Source organism: Somniosus microcephalus, unplaced genomic scaffold (assembly GCF_052327205.1).
Source record: "Somniosus microcephalus isolate GS21.2 unplaced genomic scaffold, FLI_Smic_1.0 scaffold106, whole genome shotgun sequence".
In the NCBI taxonomy this organism is placed as follows: domain Eukaryota; kingdom Metazoa; phylum Chordata; class Chondrichthyes; order Squaliformes; family Somniosidae; genus Somniosus; species Somniosus microcephalus.
The window spans coordinates 598,023-619,058 of record NW_028225293.1 but is presented as its reverse complement, the minus strand read 5'-3'; the positions used below and the strand labels follow the sequence as shown (position 1 = coordinate 619,058).

At 45.9% G+C, this 21,036-nt stretch overlaps 1 protein-coding gene across 1 annotated transcript; it reads left to right on the top strand.

Moving 5' to 3' along the window:
- Positions 1-978: 978 nt before the first annotated feature.
- Positions 979-19,662, top strand: LOC147083065 (uncharacterized). The gene is made up of 2 exons (XM_085980301.1): positions 979-1,029; positions 18,473-19,662. Exons 1-2 carry the CDS (start codon positions 979-981, stop codon positions 19,415-19,417), a joined length of 996 nt encoding a protein of 331 aa, XP_085836427.1. The 3' UTR covers positions 19,418-19,662.
- The last annotated feature ends 1,374 nt before the right edge of the window (positions 19,663-21,036 follow it).

Genomic DNA, 21,036 nt, shown 5'->3' with positions numbered 1-21,036 from the left:
GCCAGCATACCGTTTGCCTTCTTGACCGCCTGTTGCACCTGCATGCTCGCCTTCAGTGACTGGTGTACAAGAACACCCAGGTCTCTCTGTACTTCCCCCTCTCCCAATCTATTGCCATTTAAATAATAATTTGCCCTCCCGTTCCTGCACCCAAGGTGGATAACTTCGCACTTGTCCACATTATAGTGCATCTGCCATTTATCCGCCCAATCGCCCAGTCTGTCCAAATCGCTCTGGAGCTTCCTGGTCTCTTCCTCTGAGCCCACCCCACCTCCTAGTTTAGTGTCGTCTGCAAATTTGGAAATGCTGCATCCGACTCCCTGATCCAGGTCATTAATGTAAATTGTGAACAGCTGGGGGCCCAGGACAGATCCCTGTGGTACCCCACTTGTTACTGCCTGCCATTCAGAAAATGAGCCGTTTATTCCAACTCTCTGTTTTCTATCTGACAGCCAGTTCCCTATCCACGCCAAAACTTTCCCCTTTATCCCATGAGCCTCAATTTTCCATGCTAATCTTTTATGTGGGACCTTATCGAAGGCCTTTTGGAAGTCCAGGTACACCACATCTACTGGCTCTCCCCCATCTATTCTACCAGTTACTCCCTCAAAAAATTCCAATAGATTAGTCAAGCACGATTTACCCTTTGTAAATCCATGTTGACTCTGTCCTATCCTGTCCCCATTTGCTAAGTGCTCCGCTATTTCATCCTTAATGATGGACTCCAGCATTTTGCCCACAACTGATGTAAGGCTTACAGGTCTGTAATTACCTGCTTTTTCCCTACCCCCCTTTTTGAATAGTGGGGTATCTTCCTATCTTCTATGTTTCTATGAACCCCAGGACCAGGCCCCTATGGGGAATAGGTATGCAGATCAAGGCGCAAAACTAGCTGCGGAAGAAATGCAACCAGAGTACGCATTCAAAAATGAAATAAATATGGTCATGATCATCAGTGGGGTACAGGAAGTAAATATAATGGAGCTGCAAGAAAATACTAGTGAAAAGCACAAGGAGAAATGGAGACAAGCTGGCGCGCAATTACAAGATGGAATTTGGAAATGGGGCCCCCGTAATCAGGTGGTGGCACCGGAATGTTGTAGACAACAACTGAAGGCGCTATACCATGGTGTAACACATACAAATTGACTTTACCGGCCCCTTAGTGCAGGACCGGGGGAAGAAATATTGCCTGGTAATAATTGACCAATTTACCAGGTGGGTGGAAGCCTTTGCCAACAAAGACTGCTCTGCAAAAACAGTTGCACTAATATTGGCTACCGAGGTTATACCCCGTTGGGGAGTGCCTCTGCAATTTGACTCAGACAACGGCACTCATTTCACCAGCAAAATAATGAAAGAAATCTGTACGCTGCTACATGTGACACAAAAATACCACATACCATATCACCCCCAGAGCTCGGGGATGGTAGAAAGAATGAATAGGACACTGAAAAACGCGCCGACAAAAGCCATCCAAGAAACAGGGAGGGGATGGTCGGAATTATTACCCAGCATACTAATGAGGCTGCGAGCCACCCCAGGACGAACGACCGGACTGACCCCCTATGAATTAATGACAGGACAAGCTATGAGACTACCAGAGGATTTGGCTGGAGGGGTGGGAGAACCAGGACCAGTACAAAATAGATTAAGGCGATACTTAGTACAACTAAATCAGGAGGTACAAGTACTAAATAAAGAAGTAAGGAACCAACAACAGATTAAAGATCTAGAAAGGCAGAATGCTGGACTTAAACCAGACGAGTTGCACAGAATAGGTCAACAAGTAATGACGCAAGTTATCGGAAGAAAGGGAATGGGGCCCGTTGGATGGGGCCATGTACTGTATTAATGACAAGTGATACGTGTGTTTGTCTACAGGAACCGATGGGTATGCGATGGAAGCAATGGACCCAGGTGAAACCATTTAACACTAAAGACCCCCATTCTACCCTCTCCTCTAGGGGAAAGAGCTCGGAACACGACCAGACCTCTGTTTAAATTACAGATAAACATGGATCCAGTCGACCCTTTATATCAGAGGGTCCGTCTCGGGGGGAAGAAGCTCTCCCGGTTTACCCTTACACCCGAGAACTCATTTTTAATGTGGAAGCAAGTCATCCTCGGTTCCGAGGGACTTCCTAAGAAGAAGAAGACATAATTGGAGTAAGACTTCTTTACTACTGTATTCAAATCCTCTTGTAATGAAGGCCAGCATACCATTTCCCTTCTTAACTGCCTTTCACGACCACCGGATGTCCCAAAGCGCTTTACAGCCAGTGAAGTATTTTTGAAGTGTAGTCACTGTTGTAATGTGGGAAACGCGGCAGCCAATTTGCACACAGCAATCTCCCACAAACAGCAATATGATAATGACCAGATAATCTGTTTTTTCATCATGATGATTGAGGGATAAATATTGGGCTCAAAACACCGGGGATAACTTCTTCAAAATAGCACCACGGGATCTTTTACATCCACCTGAAGGAGCAGACAGGGGCCTCGGTTTAACGTCTCATCCGTAGGACGGCATCTCCGAAAATGCGGCTCTCCCTCAGTACTGCCCCTCCGACAGTGCGGCGCTCCCTCAGCGCTGCCCCTCTGACAGTGCGGCGCTCCCTCAGCGCTGCCCCTCTGACAGTGCGGCGCTCCCTCTGTACTGACCCTCCGACAGTGCGGCGCTCGCTCAGTGCTGCCCCTCCGACAGTGCGACGCTCGCTCAGTGCTGCCCCTCCGACAGTGCGACGCTCCCTTAGTACTGCCCCTCCGACAGTGCGGCGCTCCCTCAGTACTGCCCCTCCGACAGTGCGGCGCTCCCTCAGTACTGCCCCCCCTCAGTACTGCCCCTCCGACAGTGCGGCGCTCCCTCAGTACCGCACTGGAGTGTCAGCCTCGTTTTATATGCTCAAGTCCCTGGAGCGGGATTTGAACCCACAACCTTCTGACTCTGCTATCCACTGAGCCACAGCTGACTCCAGTCTTTTACACAGTTTCATCATAACTTCCGTGCTTTTGCACTCTATGCCTCTCCTAAAGCAGGGGAGTTATGATGAATTGTTAAACAGTTTTTTTTGCAGAGTGACCAAGGCTGTCTGTAGGAAACAATTTTGCATTTGAAAGAAGCTTGTATTGTGAAGCTTGTGCCCCTTTGCCAGGCCCGCTGCCTGCGGCCCCTCTCCCAGATTCCAGCCCCAGCTCTGTGCTGACTGAGCTGCTCTCACCTGGGGACAGCGCGTCACAATTGGCCCCAGCGCACCTGAGCTGGAGAGGAGGTCCCGCCCCCTTGCCGTGCCACCATTGGTTGGAGGACCAAGCCGCCCAGCTCAGTCCTCCCACCTCAGCCCTCGTCCTATTGGTCAGCACTCCCATCAGTCAGAATCACATTGCTCCGGCTCACTCCGCCCCCCCGCGCGGGTCAATCCGCTCCGTTCGGCGTCCGCGGAGGTCCACCCGCCCGACTCTCAGGTTTGGTTTTTCTCGTATTTTACTTTATAATCTCGCTCTCCGCTCCCCCCTCACCTCGATTTAAATCGATTCCCCAACACTGTACTTTACCCCGGCCGCTGATTCCGCCTCTTCCCCGGGCCCGGCCTTCCTTCTTCTCCCCGGAGGCCCCTCGCAGGCGCACTGGCAGCCTCGTTTTGTGGTGGGGCCGAATGAGCATGCGCGGCCCCGCCTCTCCACATTTAAAGGGACACCCACACCCTCCACATTTAAACGGACACCCACCCCCTCCACATTTAAAGGGACACCCACCCCCTCCACATTTAAAGGGACACCAACCCCCTCCACATTTAAAGGGACACCCAGCCCTTCCACATTTAAAGGGACACCCACCGCCTCCACATTTAAAGGGACATCCACCCCCTCCACATTTAAAGCGACACCCACCTCCTCCACATTTAAAGGAACTCCCTCCCCATCTCTCATGTCCTCTACTGTGGAGGAGGAATTCCTGGAGAGTTTACGGGATGGTTTCCTGGACCAATATGTCGAAGAACCAATCAGAGATCAGGCCATCTTAGACTGGGTATTATGTAACGAGAAAGGATTAATTAGCAATCTTGTTGTACGAGGCCCCTTGGGTCGGAGTGATCATAATATTATCGAATTTTTCATTAAGATGGAGAATGAAGTTGTTGACTCAGAGACTAGGGTCCTAAATTTAAATAAAGGAAACTACAATGGTCTGAGGAGCAAGTTGGGTAGGATTGATTGGGGAACGTCACTCAAAGGGTTGATGGTGGATAGGCAATGGCAAACATTCAAAGACCGCATGGATGAACTACAGAATTTGTTCATCCCAGTTTGGCAAAAAATAAAACAAAAAAGGTGACTCAACCGTGGCTAACAAGGGAAATTAGGGATAGCATAAGATCCAAGGAGAGCACATATAAATTGGCCAGAAAAAGCAGTAAACCTGAGAATTGGGAGCAGTTTAGGATTCAACAAAGGAGGACAAAGGGATTAATTAAGAAGGGGAAAATAGAATGAGAGTCAGCTTCAGGGAACATAAAAACTGACTGTAAAAGCTTTTATAGATATGTGAAGAGAAAAAGAACATAAACTAGTATGGCAGGGGGCTAGAAACCTATGTAGTGAAATAGAGGAAAGTGAAAGGCAGACAGAAATAAATGGTAAAAGGGTGAGGAACAAAAAACAAAGGGCCAAACTAATTCATAAAAAATGTGAGCATAAAAAAAGCCTGAGGGTTTTATACCTTAATGCGAGAAGCATCAGGAACAAGGTAGATGAATTAGCTGTGGAAATAGAGGTTAATAATTATGATCTAATTGGGATTACGGAAACATGGTTGCAGGGTGAGCAGGGCTGGGAGCTTAACATACAGGGGTATTCAGTATTTAGGAAGGATCGACAAAAAAGAAAGGGAGGAGGGGTAGCATTGCTAGTAAAAGAGGGGATAAATGCAATTGAAAAGAAGGATATTAACTCAGTTAATACAGAATCTATATGGGTGGAGCTAAGAAATAGCGAGGGGCGAAAAACATTAATAGGAGTGGTATATAGGCCTCCAAATAGTAAAATAGAGGTTAGGGAGGGCATCACGAGGGAAATTAGAGAAGCGTGCAATAAGAGCACAGCTGTCATCATAGGTGACTTTAACTTACATATAGATTGGACTAGCCTAATCAGTAAAAATAATGAGGAGGAGGAATTCCTTGAGTGTTTAAGGGATGGTTATCTGGATCAATATGTCGAGGAACCAACTCGGGAACAGGCTATATTGGACTGGGTACTGTGCAATGAGAAGGGACTAATCAGTAATCTTGTTGTACGGGGACCCTTGGGTCAGAGCGATCATAACATGATCGATTTCTCACTCGAAATGGAGAGCGAAGAAATTGACTCAGAGACTAAGGTCCTGAATTTAAACAAGGGGAATTATGATGCCATGAGACGGGAACTGAGTAGGTCTGATTGGACAACGTTCCTGGGAGGACTGGAGGTAGATAAACAATGGCAAACATTTAAAGATAGAATGACAAAATTGCAAAAATTGTTTATACCAATCTGGCATAAAAGGAAATCTAAAAAGGTGACTCAACCGTGGATAACAGGGGAAATTAGAGACAGCATAAAATCCAAAGATAGGGCGTATAAAATAGCCAAAAAAAGCGCCAGAGCGGAAGATTGGGAACAGTTTAAGATAGAGCAAAGGAGGGCAAAGGGCATAATCAAGAGGGGCAAAATAGCTTACGAAAACAAGCTGGCGGAAAATATAAAAACTAACTCCAAAAGCTTTTATAAATATATCAAAAGGAAAAGACTGGTGAAAACCAAAGTTGGTCCATTGCAGTCAGATACGGGGGAATATATAATGGGAAATAAGGAAATGGCAGATCAACTAAATGCATACTTTGGGTCAGTCTTTACGAAGGAAGACACAAAAAACCTCCCTGGGATATCGGGAAAAATAGGGGCATTGGCAAAGGAGGAACTGACGCAAATCAATATCTCTAAGGATATGGTGTTAAGGAAGCTAAAGGGATTGAAGGTGGACAAATCCCCAGGGCCTGATAACATGCATCCTAGGGTACTGAAGGAGGTGGCCCTAGAGATAGCGGATGCACTAAGGATGATTTTTCAGAATTCATTAGACTCGGGAACAGTGCCGATGGATTGGAGGGTAGCTAACGTTACCCCACTATTCAAAAAGGGGGGTAGGGAAAAAGCAGGTAATTACAGACCTGTAAGCCTTACATCAGTTGTGGGCAAAATGCTGGAGTCCATCATTAAGGATGAAATAGCGGAGCACTTAGCAAATGGGGACAGGATAGGACAGAGTCAACATGGATTTACAAAGGGTAAATCGTGCTTGACTAATCTATTGGAATTTTTTGAGGGAGTAACTGGTAGAATAGATGGGGGAGAGCCAGTAGATGTGGTGTACCTGGACTTCCAAAAGGCCTTCGATAAGGTCCCACATAAAAGATTAGCATGGAAAATTGAGGCTCATGGGATAAAGGGGAAAGTTTTGGCGTGGATAGGGAACTGGCTGTCAGATAGAAAACAGAGAGTTGGAATAAACGGCTCATTTTCTGAATGGCAGGCAGTAACAAGTGGGGTACCACAGGGATCTGTCCTGGGCCCCCAGCTGTTCACAATTTACATTAATGACCTGGATCAGGGAGTCGGATGCAGCATTTCCAAATTTGCAGACGACACTAAACTAGGAGGGGGGGTGGGCTCAGAGGAAGAGACCAGGAAGCTCCAGAGCGATTTGGACAGACTGGGCGATTGGGCGGATAAATGGCAGATGCACTATAATGTGGACAAGTGCGAAGTTATCCACCTTGGGTGCAGGAACGAGAGGGCAAATTATTATTTAAATGGCAATAGATTGGGAGAGGGGGAAGTACAGAGAGACCTGGGTGTTCTTGTACACCAGTCACTGAAGGCGAGCATGCAGGTGCAACAGGCGGTCAAGAAGGCAAACGGTATGCTGGCCTTCATAGCAAAAGGGTTAGAATACAGGAACAGGGATACCTTGCTGCAGCTGTACAGGGCACTGGTGAGACCACACCTCGAGTACTGTGTACAGTTTTGGTCGCCTCATCTGAGGAAGGATGTTCTTGCCATGGAGGGGGTGCAGCGGCGATTCACCAGGCTGATACCAGGAATGGCGGGAATGACCTATGAGGAGAGACTATGTAGTTTAGGGATGTACACACTGGAGTTTAGAAGATTGAGAGGGGACCTCATAGAAGTGTATAAAATTCTGACAGGTCTAGACAGACTGGATGCAGAAGGAATGTTTCCCTTGGCGGGTGAGAACAGAACTAGAGGACATAATTTAAGGATAAGGGCTAAACCATTTAGGACAGAGATGAGGGGGAATTTCTTCACTCAGAGAGTGGTGAACCTGTGGAACTCATTGCCACAGAGGGCAGTGTACGCCAGCTCATTAAATATATTTAAGAGGGAATTAGATATATTTCTACGGGCAAAAGGGGTTAAGGGTTACGGAGAGAAGGCGGGGACGGGATACTGAATTAAAGGATCAGCCATGATCTCATCGAATGGCGGAGCAGGCACGAAGGGCCGAATGGCCTACTCCTGCTCCTATCTTCTATGTATCTATGTATAAGAACATAAGAAGTAGGAGCAGAGGTAGGCCATACGGCCCCTCGGGCCTGCTCCGCCATTCAATAGGATCATGGTTGATCCGAACCTAGACTCACGTCCACTTCCCTGCCCGCTCCCCGTAACCCCTAATTCCCTTATCAGTGAGGAAACTGTCTATCTGTGTTTTAAATTTATTTAATGTCGCAGCTTCCACAGCTCTCTGAGGTAGCAAATTCCATAGATTCACTACCCTCTGAGTGAAGAAGTTTCTCCTCATCTCAGTTTTGAAACGGCAGCCCCTTATTCTAAGATTATGCCCCCTAGTTCCAGTCTCACCCATCAGTGGAAACATCCTCACCGCATCCACCCGATCAAGCCCCCTCACAATCTTATATGTTTCGATAAGATTGCCTCTCATTCTTCTGAATTCCAATGAGTAGAGGCCCAACCTACTCAACCTTTCCTCATAAGTCAACCCCCTCATCTCCGGAATCAACCGAGTGAACCTTCTCTGAACTGCCTCGAGCAAGTATATCTTTTCTTAAATATGGAAACCAAAACTGTATGCAATATTCCAGGTGTGGCCTCACCAGTACCCTGTATAACTGAAGCAAGACTTCCCTGTTTTTATACTCCATCCCCCTTGCAATAAAAGCCAAGATTCCATTGGCCTTCCTGATCACCTGCTGTACCTGCATACTAACCTTCTGTGTTTCATGCACCAGGACCCCTAGATCCCTTTGTTCTGTAGCACTTTGCAGTTTCTCTCCATTTAGATAATAACTTGCTCTTTGATTTTTTCTGCCAAAGTGCATAACCTCACACTTTCCAACATTATATTCCATCTGCCAAATTTCTGCCGACTCACTTAGGCTGTCTATGTCCTTTTGCAGGTTTTTTATGTCCTCCTCACTCACTGCTTTCCCTCCCATCTTTGTATCGTCGGCAAACTTGGATATGTTGCACTTGGTCCCCTCCTCCAAATCGTTAATATAGATTGTAAAGAGTTGGGGTCCCAGCACTGACCCCTGCGGAACACCACTAGTTACTGATTGCCAACACGAGAATGAAGCATTTATCCCAACTCCCTGTTTTCTGTTAGATAGCCAATCTTCCACCCATGCCAGTATATTACCCCCAATCCCGTGATTTTTTATCTTGTGCAGTAATCTTTTGTGTGGCACCTTGTCAAATGCCTTTTGGAAGTCCAAATACACCACATCCACTGGTTCCCCTTTATCCACCCTGTTTGTTACATCCTCAAAGAATTCGAGCAAATTTGTCAAACATGACTTCCCCTTTATAAAACCATGCTGACTCTGTCCGATTAAATTATGCTTATCCAAATGTCCTGTTACTGCTTCCTTAATAATGGACTCCAACATTTTACCAACCACAGATGTTAGCTAACTGGTCAATAGTTTCCAGCCTTTTGTCTACCTCCCTTTTTAAATAAGGGCGTTACATTAGCAGTTTTCCAATCTGCTGGGACCTTGCCTGAATCCAGGGAGTTTTGGAAAATTACCTCCAATGCATCCGCAATCCTCACCGCTACCTCTCTCAAGACCCTAGGATGTAAGCCATCAGGTCCAGGGGATTTATCCACCTTTAGTCCCATTATCTTACCGAGTACCATCTCCTTAGTGATTTTAATTGTGTTTAGCTCCTCCCCCCCCCCATAGCCCCCTGTTTGTCCAGTGTTGGGATATTTTTAGTGTCCTCTACTGTAAAGACTGATACAAAATATTTGTTCAGCGTTTTTGCCATCTCCATGTTCCCCACTACTAATTTCCCGGTCTCATCCTCTAAGGGACCAACATTCACTTTAGCCACCCTTTTTCTTTTTATATAACTGTAGAAACTCTTGCTATCTGTTTTTCTATTTTTTGCTAGCTTACTTTCATAATCTATCTTCCCTTTCTTAATTAATCTTTTAGTTATTCTTTGCTGGCTTTTAAATGCTTCCCAATCTTCTATCCTCCCACTAGATTTGGCTGATTTATATGCCCTTGTTTTCAGTCGGATACTATCCTTTATTACTTTACTTCGCCACGGATGGCTGTCTTTTCTTTTAATCCCCTTTTTCCTCAGTGGAATATATTTTTCTTGAAAGTTGTGAAATATCTCCTTGAATGTACACCACTGCTCATGTACCGTCTTACACCTTAATCTATTTTCCCAGTCCACTTTAGTCAACTCTGCTCTCATACCTTCATAGTCTCCTTTATTTAAGCTTATTAGTACGCTAGTTTGAGATCCAACTCTCTCACCCTCCAACTGAATTTGGAATTCAACCATGTTATGGTCACTCATTCCAAGAGGATCCTTTACTAGGCCATTTTTTATTAATCCTGTCTCATTACACAGGACCAGATCTAAGATTGCCTGCCCCCTGGTTGGTTCAGTAACATACTGCTCAAGGAACCCATCCGTAATGCACTCTATGAACTCTTCCTCAAGGATGCCCTGCCCAATTTGATTTGTCCAGTCAATATGAAAGTTAAAATCTCCCATGATTATAGCTGTTTCCTTATTACAAGCCCCAACTATTTCCTGATTTATACTCCGACCAATAGAGTTGCAACTGTTAGGAGGTCGATAGACTACGCCCAATAGTGACTTTTTCCCCTTATTATTCCTCATTTCCACCCAAACCATTTCACTATCCTGATCCTTGGACCCAATATCATTTCTCACTATTGCAGTGATTCCATCCTTTATTAACACAGCCACCCCACCTCCTTTTCCTTCCTGTCTGTCCTTCCTAATAGTCAAATACCACTGGATGTTTAGTTCCCAGTCATGGTCACCCTGCAGCCATGTCTCCGTAATGGCCACCAGATCATACCCATGTGTAATTATTTCTACCGTCAACTCGTCTATTTTGTTACGAATGCTGCGTGCATTCAGATAAAGAACTTTTAAATATGTTTTGTGACAATTTATTCCTGCTTTTACCCCCTTTACTACTTTACCTTTATCTTTCTATATTCTGTCCCTTCCTGACACACTCTGGTTTTTAATTCTCCCACTGCCACCTTGCTCTATTGCCTTCTCTGCTGACATTTTTATTTTTCGCTCTCTTGAAACCTCCCCCCCACTAATTAGTTTAAAGCCCTCTCTACAGCCCTAGTTATTTGATTCGCCAGGATTCTAGTCCCAGCACTGGCCAAGTGAAGTCCATCCCAACGCAACAGCTCTCTCCTGTCCCAGTACTGGTGCCAGTGTCCTCAGAAGCAAAACCCATTTCTCCCACACCAGTCTTTGAGCCACGCATTTAACTCTCTTATTTTATTTACCCTAGCCAAATTTGCTCGTGAGGGCAGGTACAGCACAGGTTAAATACAGAGTAAAGCTCCCTCTACACTGTCCCATCAGTGATGTTCCCCAGGGGTCGGTATTAGGACCAATGTTCCCTCTTTTTTTGAGGTGCGTGGCCCCTTTAACGGGCTGCACGGCCCATTCAAATTTCCGCGCATGCGCGTTTATTCCATTTATAGGGCGGTGAGCCGGCTGCGCGGGACCTCCAGACCGCTGCGTGGCCGCGCAACTTAACGTGAACATTGATTCGGACCACTGCTTTTTTTGATATATATCAATGACCTGGACTTGGGGATCCAGGGCAAAATTTCAAAATTTACAGATGACACAAAACTCGGAAATGCAGCAAACAATGAGGATAGTAACAGACTTCAGGAGGATGTAGCCAGACTGGTGAAATGGGCAGAAACGTGGCAGATTAAATTTAATGTAGAGAAGTGTGAAGTGATTCATTTTGGTAGGAAGAATGAGGAGAGGCAATATAAACTAAATGGTCCAGTTTTAAAGAGGGTGCAGGAACAGAGAGGCCTCGGGGTGTATGTACACAAATCTTAGAAGGTGGCAGGACAAGTTGAGAAGGCTGTTAAAAAAGCATACAGGATCCTTGACTTTATTAATAGAGGAATAGAGTACAAAAGCAAGCAGGTTATGCTAAGCCTTTATAAAACACTGGCTCGGCTTCCGCTGGGCACCACACTTTAGGAAGGATGTCAAGGCCTTAGAGAGGGTGCAGAAGAAATTTACTAGAATGGGACCAGGGATGAGGGACTTGAGTTACGTGGAGAGACGGGAGAAGCTGGGGTTGTTCTCCTTAAGCAAAGAAGATTAAGAGGAGATTTGATAGAGTTGTTCAAAATCAGGATGGATTTTGAGAGAGTAAATAAGGAGAAACCGTTTCCAATGGCTGAAGGGACAGAAACCAGATTTAAGGCGATTGGTAAAAGAACCAGAGGTGACATGAGGAAACAGATTTTTACACCAAGTTGTTGTGATCTGGAATGCGCTGCCTGAAAGGGCGGTGGAAGCAGATTCGATATTATAATTCAAAAGAGATTGAGATAAATACTTGAAGGGAAAACATTTACAGGGCTTTGGGGAAAGAGCAGGGGGAGTGGGATTAATTGGATCGCTCTTTCAAAGAGCCGGCACAGGCACGATGGGCCGAATGGCCTCCTTCTGTGCTGTATCATTCTATGATGCTATTCTACACAGACACACACACATACAGTCAGACAGACAAACAGACACAGATACTCACTACAGTCACACCCTCACATTTTTCCTGCATGAACTTTTATTATTAATTTCAAAGACTTTACGAAAAGGGCGGGAGTGGTGGGCGGAGGGCTCTTAAAGGGACAGGGACTCTTCTTTTCAATGTGATTTTCATTAAAGGGACCGAGTCACTGCTTGCCTGTGGAGGACCAATTTTAAAAGGACAGCGTCTCGAAATCGGGTGCTGTCTGCGTGTGAACCACCTCCTCCCAATTTCCTGCCAAGCGATCCCTGCGGGCACCACTCCACTCCAGGAGTGGCTCCTAGAATCATACAGCACAGAAGGAGGCCATTCAGCCCATCGTGCCTGTGCCGGCTCTTTGAACGAGCTCTCCATTTAGTCCCACTCCCCTGCTCTTTCCCCATAGCCCTGAAAATTTTTCCCCTTCAAGTATTTATCCAATTCCCCAGTGAACGTTATTATTGACTCTGCTTCCACCGCCCTTTCAGGCAGCGCATTCCAGATCACAACAACTCGCTGCGTCAATAAAATTCTCCTCACCTCGCCTCTGGGTCTTTTGTCAATGACCTTATATCTGTGTCCTCTGGTTACCGACCCTCCTGCCACTGGAAACAGTTTCTGCTTATAAGCTACAGCTATACAAAGCCCTGGTTAGACCCCAGAGAGTCATAACGGCACAACAGGAGGCCATTCGGCCCATCGAGACCATGCCGGCTCTCTGTAGAGCAATCCAGTCAGTCCCATTCCCCCGCTCTATCCCCGTAGCCCTGCAAGTTTATTTCCCCCAAGTGCCTATCCAGCCTCCCCTTGAAAACATTGAGTGTCTCCGCTTCCACCACTTCCATCGGCAGCGAGTTCCAGGTCATCATCACTCGCTGCGTAAAAAAGTTTTTCCTCACATCCCCCCTGTATCTCTTCCCCAAAACCTTAAATCTGTGTCCCCTAGTCCTTGTACCATCAACTAGTGGGAACAGCCTTTCCCCGTCTAGCCTATCCAAACCCGTCATAATCTTGTACACCTCGATCAAATCACCCCTCAACCTCCTTTGCTCTAATGAAAACAAATCCAGCTTCTCCAACCTGTCCTTGTAGCTAAGATCCCCCATCCCCAGAACCATTCTGGTAAATCTCCTCTGCACCCTCTCAAGGGCCTTCACATCCTTCCTAAAGTGTGGTGACCAGAACTGGACGCAATACTCCAGTTGTGGCCTAACCAGCGCTTTATAAAGGTTCAGCATAACTTCTCTACTTTTGTACTCAATACCTCTATTTATGAAGCCCAAGATCCCATATGCTTTGTTAACCACTCTCTCAATATGTCCCGCCACCTTCAGGGACCTACGCACATTAACTCCCAGGAACTCCCTGGAGCACCGTGTACAGTTCTGGGCACCGCACCTCAGAAAGGATACACTGACCTTGGAAGGAGTGCAGCACAGATTCACCAGAATGTTACCCGGGCTCCAAGGGTTAGATTATGAGGAGAGATTACATAAACTAGGCTTGTGTTCCCTGGAATCTAGAAGGTTAAGGAGTGATTGAGGATTTTCGGATTTTGAAAGGAATTGGTAGAGTAGATAGAGATAAACTTTTTCTGCCGGTGGGGGAGTTGAGGACAAGGGGACATCACCTTAAAATCAGAGCCAGGCCATTCAGGAGAGAAGTTGGGAAACACTTCTTCACACAAAGGGTGGTAGAAGTGTGGAACCCTCTCCCACAGAAAGCAGTCGATGCCAGCTCAATTAATCATTTTAAATCTCAGAGCGATAGATTTTTGCTAGACAAGGGTGCAAAGGGATATGGAGCCAAGGCAGGTGGGTGGAGTTAAGACACAGATCGGCCATGATCTCATTGAATGGTGGAACAGGCTGGAGGGGCTGAATGGCCTCCTCCTGTTCCCATGCTCCTATTTACTCTATCAAAACCCTTCCTGTTTTGAACACCTCTATTAAATCTCCGCTGCACCTTCTCTGCTCCAAGGAGAACAATCCCAGCTTCTCCAGTCTCTCCACGTAACTGAAATCCTCTGTGTATTTGTCGTGGGGCAGCAGGCTATAGCAAACAGCTTTCTTAAGAACATAAGAAATAGGAGCAGGAGCAGGCCATTCGGCCCTTCGAGCCTGCTCCGCCATTCAATAAGATCATGGCTGATCTTCTTCCTCATCCCCACCTTCCCGCCCGATCCCCATATCCCTTGATTCCCCATGAGTCCAAAAATCTATCGATCTCAGCCTTGATTATACTCAATGACTGAGCCTCCACAGCCCTCTGGGGCAGAGAATTCCAAAGATTCACCACCCTCTGAGTGAAGAAATTTCTTCTCACCTCAGTCCTAAATGGCCGACCCCTTATTCTGAGACTGTGACCCCTGGTTCTAGACTCCCCAGCCAGGGGAAACAGTCACCCAGCATCTACCCTGTCAAGCCCTGTAAGAATTTTAGATGTTTCAATGACATCACTTCTCATTCTTCAAAATTCATGGAAATATAGGCCCAGTCTCCTCAATCTCTCCTCATAGGACAATCCCCCCATCCCAGGAATCAGTCTGGTGAACCTTCGTTGCACTCCCTCTAAGGCAAGTATATCCTTCCTTAGGTAAGGAGACCAAAACTGTACACAATACTCCAGGTGTGGTCTCACCAAGGCCCTATATAATTGCGGTAAGACTTTACTCTTATACTCCAATCCTTTTGTAATAAAGACTAACATACCATTTGCTTTCCTAATTGCTTGCTGCACCTGTGTGTTAAGATGAGAAATGATAAAGGCAAGAAGTCACTTGTGGGAGTGGTGTACAGGCCCCCTGACAGTAACCACACGGTAGGATGGAGTATAAAGGAAGAAATAATGGGAGCTTGTCAGAAAGGTATGGCAATAATCATGGGGGATTTTAATCTACATATAGACTGGAAAAATCAGATGGGCAAAGGGGGCCTAGATGAGGAGTTCATAGAATGTTTTTGGGATAGTTTCTTATAACAGCACGTTCTGGAGCCAACCAGACCTGGTATTGTGCAATGAGATAGGATTAATTAATGACCTCATAGTGAAGGCGCCCCTAGGTAGCAGCGATCATAATATGATTGAATTTTACATTCAGTTTGAGGGACAGACGAGTGGGTCCAAGACTAGTATTTTAAACTTAAATAAGGGCAATTATGAGGGCATGAAAGCAGAGCTAGCAAAAGTGAACAGGCAAATTAGGTTAAGGGAGAGGTCAATAGAGTTGCAGTGGCAGACATTTAAGGGGATATTTCAGAATACACAGAATAGATACATTCCAAAGAGAAAGAAAAATTCCAAGGGGAGGACCCACCATCCGTGGTTAACTAAAAAAGTTAAAGATAGTATCAGACTTAAAGAAAAAGCATACAATTGTGCAAAGATGGCTGGGAGGTCAGAAGATTGGACAGAATATAAAAAACAGCAAAGAATGACTAAAAGATTAATAAGGAGAGAAAAATGAGAGTACCAGAGAAAGCTAGCTAGAAATATAAAAACTGATAGTAAGAGTTTCTATAGATATTTTAAAAAGAAAAGAGTTAACAAAGTGAGCATTGGTCCTATAGAAAGTGAGTCTGGGGAATTAATAATGGAAAATAAGGAGATGGCAGTTGAATTGAACAGGTATTTTGCATCGGTCTTCACTATAGAGGATTCAAGTAACATCCCAGAAATAGCTGTAAATCAGGAAATGGAAGGGAGGGAGGAACTCAAGAAAATTACAATCACCAGGGAAGTGGTGCTGAGCAAATTGTTGGAGCTGTGGGCTGACAAGTCCCCGGGTCCTGATGGACTTCATCCTAGGGTCTTAAAAGAAGTGGCTAGTGAGATAGTTGATGCATTGGTTTTAATTTTCCAAAATTCCCCAGATTCGGGGAAGGTTCCATTAGATTGGAAAATAGCGAATGTAACTCCTTTATTCAAAAAGGGAGGGAGACAGAAAGCAGGAAACTACAGGCCAGTTAGCTTAACATCTGTCATAGGGAAGATGATAGAAGCTATTATTAAAAACGTTATAGCAGGGCACTTGGAAAAGTTCAAGGTAATCAGGCAGTCAACATGGTTTTGTGAAAGGGAAATCATGTTTAACCAATTTATTGGCGTTCTTTGAGGAAGTAACATATGCTGTGGATAAAGGGGAACTGGTGGATGTACTGTACTTAGATTTCCAGAAGGCATTTGATAAGGTGCCACATCAAAGGTTATTGCGGAAAATAAAAGCTCATGGTGGAGGGAGTAACATGTTGGCATGGCTAGAAGATTGGCTAGCTGATAGGAAACAGAGAGTAGGCATAAATGGGTCATTTTCTGGTTGGCAAGATGTAACGAGTGGTGTGCCACAGGGATCAGTGCTGGGACCTCAACTTTTTACAATTTATATAAATGACTTGGATGAAGGGACCGAAGGCATGGTTGCTAAATTAGCTGATGACACAAAGATAGGTAGGAAAGTAAATTGTGAAGAGGACATAATGAGGCTACAAAGGGATATAGATAAGTTAAGTGAGTGAGCAAAGATCTGGCAAATGGAGCATAATGTGGGAAAATGTGAAGTTGTCCATTTTGGCAGGAAGAATAAAAAAGAAGCATATTATCTAAATGGTGAGAGATTGTAGAGCTCTGAGATGCAGAGGGATCTGGGTGTCCTAATGCATGAATCACAAGAGGTTAGTATTCAGGTACAACAAGTAGTCAGGAAAGCTAATAGAATGTTGTTGTTTATTGCGAGGGAAACTGAATACAAAAGTAGGGAGGTTATGCTTCAGTTATACAGGGCATTGGTGAGACCACATCTGGAGCACTGTGTACAGTATTGGTCTCCTTATTTAAGGAAGGATGTAAATGCGTTGGAAGCAGTTCAGAGAAGGTTTACTAGACTAATACCTGGAATGGGTGGGTTGTCTTATGAGGAAAGGTTGGACAGGCTAGGCTTGTATCTGCTGGAGTTTAGAAGAGTAAGAGGTGACTTGATTGAAACATATAAGATCCTGAGGGGTCTGGACAGGGTGGATGTGGAGAGGATGTTTCCTCTTGTGGGAGAATCTAGAACTAGGGGTCACTGTTTAAAATTAAGGGGCCGCCCATTTAAGACAGAGATGAGGAGAATTTTTTTCTTACAGACGGTCGTGAGTATTTCGAACTCTCTTCCTCAGAGGGCGGTGGAAGCAGAGTCTTTGAATATTTTTAAGGCAGAGGTAGATAGATTCTTGATAAGCAAAGGGGTGAAAGGTTATCGGGGTAGGTGGGAATGTGGAGTAATCAGATCAGCCATGATCTTATTGAGTGGTGGAGCAGGCTCGAGGGGCCGAATGGCCTACTCCTGCTCCTAATTTGTATGTTCATATGTAACCTGTGCAGCAGCTGGGACCTGAAAATCAGCTTCACTGCCCCTGGGCTGGGAAAGGGGGACATGAGGCAACATTCTCCCTCTTACCCCTTTCTACACTTCTTTTACAGGGTTTCAGAAGTGGAGCATTTACAGACAGGAAGCTCAGACCGAACATCACGTCAAGAACAGACAGAGTCGCTTGATTCATCAGGACCTGATTCAGTCGCTCCTCCAATCTGCTGGCACACCAGCGAGTTCACACTGATGAGAGACCTTTTAAATGTTCTGAGTGTGGGAAGAGCTTCAAAATATACAAGTACCTGAAGCAACAACAGTGGCTACACACTGGGGAGAGCCCGTTCACTGGCCCCGTGTTCCAGAAGAGATTCACTCAGTCATCCGCTCCGATGATACACCAGCAAGATCACACTTGGGAGAGACCTTTAACCTGCTCTGTGTGTGGGAAGGGATTTATTGCACCCTCCATGCTGCTGAGACACCAGCTTGTCCACACCAATGAGAGACCGTTGACCTGCTCTGTGTTTTTGAAGCGATTCTCTCATTCTGCCACCCTCCTGAGACACCAGCTTGTTCACATTAAATGTTCTGACTGTGGGAAGAGACTTAAAACGTCCCAGGATCTGAAGAGACACCAGCTGGAGAGAGCAGGAGAGATTCTGTTCACCTGCTCCGTATGTGGGAAGAGATTCACTCGGTCATCCCACCTCCTGACACACCAGCGAGTTCACACTGATGAGAGACTATTTAAATGTTCTGCCTGTGGGAAGAGCTTTCAAACCTCTGGGGATCTGAAGCAACATCAGTGAGTTCACTCCGATCAGAGACCATTTACATGTTCTGTCTGTGGGAAGAGCTTTAAAAGCTCTGGGAATCTGAACAGACACCAGCCAGTTCACACTGGGAAGAGGCCATTCACCTGCTCCGTGTGTGGGAAGGGATTCACTCAGTCATCCAACCTGTTGAAACACCAGCAAGTTCACACTGATCAGAAACCATTTAAATGTTCTGACTGTGGGAAGAGCTTTAAAACCTCTGGGGATCTGAAGCAACATCAGCGAGTTCACTCCGATCAGAGACCATTTACATGTTCTGTCTGTGGGAAGAGCTTTAAAAGCTCTGGGAATCTGAACAGACACCAGCCAGTTCACACTGGGAAGAGGCCATTCACCTGCTCCATGTGTGGGAAGGGATTCACTCAGTCATCCAACCTGCTGAAACACCAGCAAGTTCACACTGATCAGAGACAATTTAAATGTTCTGACTGTGGGAAGAGCTTTAAAACCTCTGGGGATCTGAAGGGACACCAGTTGGTTCACACTGATGAGAGACCATTTAAATGCTCTGACTGTGGGAAGAGCTTTAAAACCTCTGGCGATCTGAAGAAACACCAGCGATTTCACACTGGTGAGAGGGCGCTCACCTGCTCCGTTTGTGGGAAGGGATTCACTCAGTCATCCAACCTGCTGACACACCAACGAGTTCACACTGATGAGAGACCATTTAAATGTTCTGACTGTGGGAAGAGCTTTAAAACCTCTGGGAATCTGAAGGTACACCAGTTGGTTCACACTGGGGAGTGGCAGTTCACCTGCTCCGTGTGTGGGAAGGGGTTCACTCGGTCATCCCACCTGCTGACACACCAGCTTGTTCACACTGATGAGAGACCATTTAAATGCCCTGACTGTGCTAAGAGCTTTAAAAGCTCCGGGGAGCTGAAGAGACACCAACGAGTTCACACCGGGGAGAGGCCGTTCACCTGCTCCGTGTGTGGGAAGGGATTCACTCGGTCATCCCACCTACTGACACACCAGCTTGTTCACATTGATGAGAGACCATTTAAATGCTCTGACTGTGCTAAGAGCTTTAAAAGCTCCAGGGAGCTGAAGCGACACCAGCGAGTTCACACTGTTCTGTAGCACAGGGCCCTGGAGAAAGCTGGGGTGACATGAACATGGAATGGATGAATGTTTTATAAATTCTTGGACTGCTGTTTAATCTTTCAATCTGTTGTGCCGATGATTCCCTTCGATTGATTGTTGATGGTGTTACATAGAATGTACAGCACAGAAACAGGCCATTCGGCCCAACTGGTCCATGCCGGTGTTTATGCCCCACACCCACTCTACTTCAATTAACCCGATCAACATCTCCTCCCATTCCTTTCTCCCTTGTGTGGCTTCCCCATAAATCCATCTGTGCTGTTCACCTCAACTACTCCCTGTGGTAGCGAGTTCCCCATTCTCACCATTCTCTGGGTAAAGACACTTCTCCTGAATTCATTACTCGATTTATTAGTGACTATTTTAAGTTTGTCGCCTCATAAATATGATGAGACTCTGTTAAGCTGACCAGTATGTTGTTGTACTTTATCTTTTTCTGATGAATTAAACATTGCTGAACCCTTGTATGTGTGTTATGGGATGAAGTTTTTTTTTAATTCGTTCATGGGATGTGGGCGTCGCTGGCAAGGCCAGCATTTATTGCCCATGCCTAATTGCCCTTGAGAAGGTGGTGGTGAGCCACCTTCTTGAACCGCTGCTGTCCGTGTGGTGAAGGTACTCCCACAGCGCTGTTAGGGAGGGAGTTCCAGGACTTTGACCCAGCGCCGATGAAGGAATGGCAATATACTTCCAAGTTAGAATGGTGTTTGACTTGGAGTTGGTGGTCATAGAGTCATAGTGTTATACAGCACAGAAAGAGGCCCTTCGGCCCATCGTGTCTACACCGGCCATCAAGCCCTGTCTATTCTAATCCCATTTTCCAGCACTTTGTCCGTAGCCTTGTATGCTATGGCGGTTCAAGTGCTCATCTAAATGCTTCTTGAATGTTGTGAGGGCTCCTGCCTCTACCACCCTTTCAGGCAGTGAGTTCCAGATTCCAACCACCCTCTGGGGGGAAAAAAGTTTTTCCTCAAATCCCCTCTAAACCTCCTGCCCCTTACCTTGAAACTAATGGTTATTGACCCCTCTACTAAGAGGAAAGTTCCTTTCTATCTACCCTATCTATGCCCCTCAAAATTTTGTACACCTCAATCAGGTCACCCCTCAGCCTTCTCTGCTCTAAGGAAAACAACCCCAGCCTGTCCAGTCTCTCTTCATAGCTGAAGTGCTCCAGCCCAGGTAACATCCTGGTGAATCTCCTCTGCACCCTCTCCAATGCAATCACATACTTCCTATAGTGTGGCGAGCAGAACTGCACACAGTATTCCAGCTGTGGCCTAACTAGCGTTTTGTACAGCTCCATCATCACCTCCCTGCTCTTATATTCTATGCCTCGGCTAATGAAGGCAAGTATCCCATCAGCCTTTTTAACCACCTTTTCTGCCTGTCCTGCTGCCTTCAGGGATATATGTATTCTATCAGGTGTTCCCATGCGCTTGCTGTCCTTGTTCTTCCAGGTAGAAGAGGTTGTCGGTTTGGGAGGTGCTGCCGAAGAAGCCTTGGCGAGTTGCTGCTGTACATCTTGTAGATGGTACACACTGCAGCCACGGTATGCCAGTGGTGGAGGGAGTGAATGTTTAAGGTGGTGGATGGGA